At 39.6% G+C, this 4,237-nt stretch overlaps 1 protein-coding gene across 1 annotated transcript in view; it reads left to right on the top strand.

Moving 5' to 3' along the window:
* The window catches only part of tarsl2 (threonyl-tRNA synthetase-like 2), a 27,816-nt gene that overhangs the window by 16,840 nt on the left and 6,739 nt on the right, over nt 1–4,237 (top strand). The window contains exons 13-15 of the mRNA XM_015382972.1: nt 615–752; nt 3,319–3,396; nt 3,498–3,598. Coding sequence (XP_015238458.1) covers nt 615–752; nt 3,319–3,396; nt 3,498–3,598 — 317 coding nt within the window. The remainder of the gene's footprint in view (nt 1–614; nt 753–3,318; nt 3,397–3,497; nt 3,599–4,237) is intronic.

Below are 4,237 nucleotides of genomic sequence, written 5' to 3'. Positions count from 1 at the left end.
ACAGCCAAACAGGAACAGACCAGATGAAGCTACTATGAGAAAAAGCAGAGAGAGCAGAACGTTATAGACTTTCAAAAAATAGCAGGGCGTTCAAATACTTATTTTCCTTACCTCATATTTCTCTATGAAAAGTGAACTTAATGAAAAATGAAATTTAAGGACAAAGTTTGTAAACAAAGTCATGCAGGTCCCTGTTTGATGATTGTCTAGTCCAGTGGTTCCCAAAGTGGGGGTTGCAGGACAGAAAAATGGACAGTGGCGAGATTGTTTTTAAAAACAATGTGATGTGATCCCTGAGGTATGCAAAAGGCCAAACTATATTATGAAATACATAAATGGGAATGTCCAATGAGCTAAATGAAGGTACCATAATGTAAGCTGATGTAACATTTATTTATTTTCTATCTCCAGCTGTCAATGGGCGAGAGGCAGGGTTACTCATAATTATAAAATGTCAAAAATTATTCTAATAAGGGGGAATTACTCTGCTCCATATGCATAAATATAGAGTGAAGTAATTCTGTCTTTGTGTTATGTTTTTTTTTTTCAGATTTAACTCTGTGAAACCTTTTGACACTTTATTTTGTATTTCTACATATTTTTTAAAATAACAGATCGAGTCAGAGATGAAGGGTTGTCTGGACTTCCTCCGCTGTGTTTACGACGTGTTTGGATTCTCCTTCCAGCTTCATCTCTCCACCCGCCCAGAAAAGTATTTGGGTGACATAGCTGTGTGGGACCAGGCTGAGAAGGTAAACGTCATGCTCACAGTTTACACTGGAAGAAATAAGAAACCGCTTATTCACATATAAAACAGTTAAACCTCTTTAGGCTGTGAAGATTCTATATTGTCCGGGTCTTTGCTTGACGTGAAGTTTTCTAGAAGATGTTTCTCCTCTCATCCAAGAAGCTTCTCCGGTTCTAACTGAACGTGGGGAGCGCTGAGATTATTATGCTAGGGGAAAACAAAAGGTGGCTCTGATCCCTCCTACTGGATTGGCAATGGAGGTCACATGGGGGGTTACTGGTCGTTGGAGGAGTATGATGGGTCATTACCACAACAGGCTATCACGCCAGAGTTAAAACCCTCCTCAGTAACACAGCCAACTATGAAACGCTGAAGAAAGATCCCACCGGCAGCTACAAGAAGAAGGTCAATAACAGTCTTCAGCAGTTAGAAAAGGACAAAGCCATCGAAAGGCACCAATTCTACTGGCTGTACCAAGGAGTAGCTGTTTCCAAGATCTACAGCCTCCCAAAAATACACCAGGAAGGAGCTCCATTCATGCCCATCATCAGTAGCATTAACTCGGTCACGTAAAACATTAACAAATATCTTGCTTCCATTCTCGCTCCTGCGGTTTGCAACACGCCACATGACGTTGCTAACTCATAGGACTTTTCCAACAGGACAGAGAACCTGACACTGGACACGGATGAAACCATGGTCTCCTATGATGTCACATCTCTTTTTACTTCCATCCTCAGCAAAGAAGCATTCTCCACAGTAAGGATGCGTTTACTTCAAGATCACGTTCTGCCAGATAGGACCAATCCAACCACACCTGTTCTCTCACCACCACATACTTCCAATTCAACCAAGCCTTCTACAGGCAGAAGCATGGAAGCACGATGGGCTCTCCTGTGTCTCGAATAGTGGGTAACTTATACACTGAAGAAGTGGAAAGCAGAGCTCTACGCTCTATATGGGAACACATGGGTCAAAATAGAAAATAGGGATATCAACATGTTCACAAACCACATCCACGCAGCGGACCAATCATCAAGTTCACTCAGGAAGATGTGATCAATGACAGCTTTGACTTCTTGAACTGCACGGTTCACATCATGAAAGATAAACAACTCAACATAGAAGTCTACAGGAAACCCCCCACCCCCACTGACCAGTTCCTCCATTTTGACTCACACCACCCACTAGAACACAAACTAGGCATCATTAGAACCCTCCAGACATAAGCAGAAACCTTTCCTACCACCAACAGAGGGAAGATAAGAGAACAGGTGCACATTAGGACAGTCCTGAAGAAATGTGGTTATCCCAGATTGCCTTTTTTTTTTTTAAAACAAAAAGAAGAGGTCTGCTGAGAGGGAAGAGAACAGAAGAAGGATTTATTCATTCTTTATTCCATATGTTGCTGGAGACTCTGGAAAGCTCAGGAGGATTTTCAACCAGCACTAGATTCCTGTGCTCTTCAAACCCGGCAACACCCTGAGACAAAAACTGGTTCACCCCAAAGATGGGAAACTAGGGCAACAACTAATGATTATTTCGCAAATTGCTCAATCTGTCAATTATTTTTTCAATTCATCAATCAATAATCAGAGGTTCTTTATAGAGGATTTTTTTCAGAATTAAACCAAGTGATAGTAAAACTTTTCCACATGAGAAGTTCTGGAAAAAGCATATTGAAAGATGGAAATTGTTTTTTTATTTATCTTAAATACAAAATGTTTTCATCTTTCTTTTATATTCTTGATATAATTAATAGCCTTCTCTGAGTGGGTCACTCTGTCAGCTAAAGGCAAGTTAGGATGTTTTAAACTCCAGTTAACAATTAATCAATTACGAAATTAGTTGACCATTATTTTGGTAGTCGAATATTCACGATTGTTTCAGCCCTGCAAGTCACCCAGAAACAAGATAGACAGCGTCATTTACGCTGTTCATTATAGTGAAGAGTGCACAGACCTTTACTTTGGAGAGACCAAGCATCAGCTACTCAGGTGCATGGCTCAATACAGCATGGCCAACTCCTCAGGAGAGAAGTCAACGGTTCACCTACACCTGAAGGCTAAAGGACAGTCATTTGAGGACAACAACGTCCATTTTCAAAGATGAAAGATGGTTTGAGCGGGGAGTTAGAGCCACCTTTTGCTCTCCCCTATTTCTTTCTTCTACCTACAGTATATTAATCTCAGTGCACCCCACTACTAGTTAGAACTGAAGAAGCCTCTTAGATGAGAGGAGAAATTACTTCTAGAAAACGTTCTAAATTTACCCGTTTTGATTTCGTATTTCTTACTGTTGTCAGTTTTTACCCTGTAGATGAGAAAAGTAATTCTACTTTTGAGATTTGGTTTACTTTCACCTCATCAAATAGTAGCACATCTGTGAGTCATGTCAAGTTCCTTGAATCTCTGTGGGAGGTGTTTTGGGCGATTCATTACTCATATGTTTAATACGGACTATGACTGTGCAGCTAATGTTACATAAGTTGATATTAATTGGGAAAGACAGCAATTGGTTTTTATATTTCTAAAAAAAACAACAATCATATAATGCTTCCTGTTTAACAGCAACTGGAAAACAGTCTGAATGAGTTTGGGGAACCATGGAAACTCAACCCTGGAGATGGAGCTTTTTATGGACCCAAGGTCAGTGTGAATGCCCTTCCCGGCAAAATTAAAAGGGAAAAAAAAAAACGAGACCAGACCAACTCTCTGAGGGTCTGCAATTCTTTTCTGTGCTGTTGCAGATTGACATTAAGATCAAAGACGCAATTGGACGCTACCACCAGTGTGCCACCATTCAGCTGGACTTCCAGCTGCCTATTCGGTTCAACCTGACCTTTATGGGGTGAGTCAGCTAATCAGAATGCTGCCACACCGCTGAGTGCTGTGTTGCACCAAAGCTTGGATATGAGATGTTTTTTCAACATGTTTGCAAATTCTCACTTTTCAGCCAAAATGACATTTAAACATTTCAGGAATAAAAAAATACACACCACCAAGAGCAACAAATATGTAAATGAAACATTTTAGGGCCCATTAACTCTTTAAATATAAATGTTTCTTATCTCATCAGACTACATTTAACTTCTTTATTGTTAATTTTTAGATGTTCTGCTGACCAAACCAATTCCATTACACATTGAAAAACAAAGTACCTCTATATTTCAAATAATATATTCTAAATATCCTTATTTAACAATCGTAGAGAATTTTTACAAATATCCTTATCCAGAGTATGATCTGAATCATCACCAAAATCTCATGAACTGTTCTTTGGCCCGAGGGACACATCTGATATAAATTTCATAAAAACTGGTCTCTTACTTTTCAAGTTATCCTATACCCAGCAGACAGGCAAACACAAACCCTCTTTAATAAATTATCTTCTTGGTGAAGATAATTAGTCCTAGCCTAACGTAGTCCTACTCAATTCTAGTCAGAATGAGTCTGATGCTGCTCCATAGAGCTGTGATTATGGGGCGTG

The sequence above is a fragment of the Cyprinodon variegatus genome, unplaced genomic scaffold, assembly GCF_000732505.1.
Source record: "Cyprinodon variegatus isolate N-32 unplaced genomic scaffold, C_variegatus-1.0 Scaffold271, whole genome shotgun sequence".
In the NCBI taxonomy this organism is placed as follows: Eukaryota; Metazoa; Chordata; class Actinopteri; order Cyprinodontiformes; family Cyprinodontidae; genus Cyprinodon; species Cyprinodon variegatus.
The sequence above is the reverse complement of the archived record's forward strand: the minus strand, read 5'-3'. Positions and strand labels throughout refer to the sequence as shown.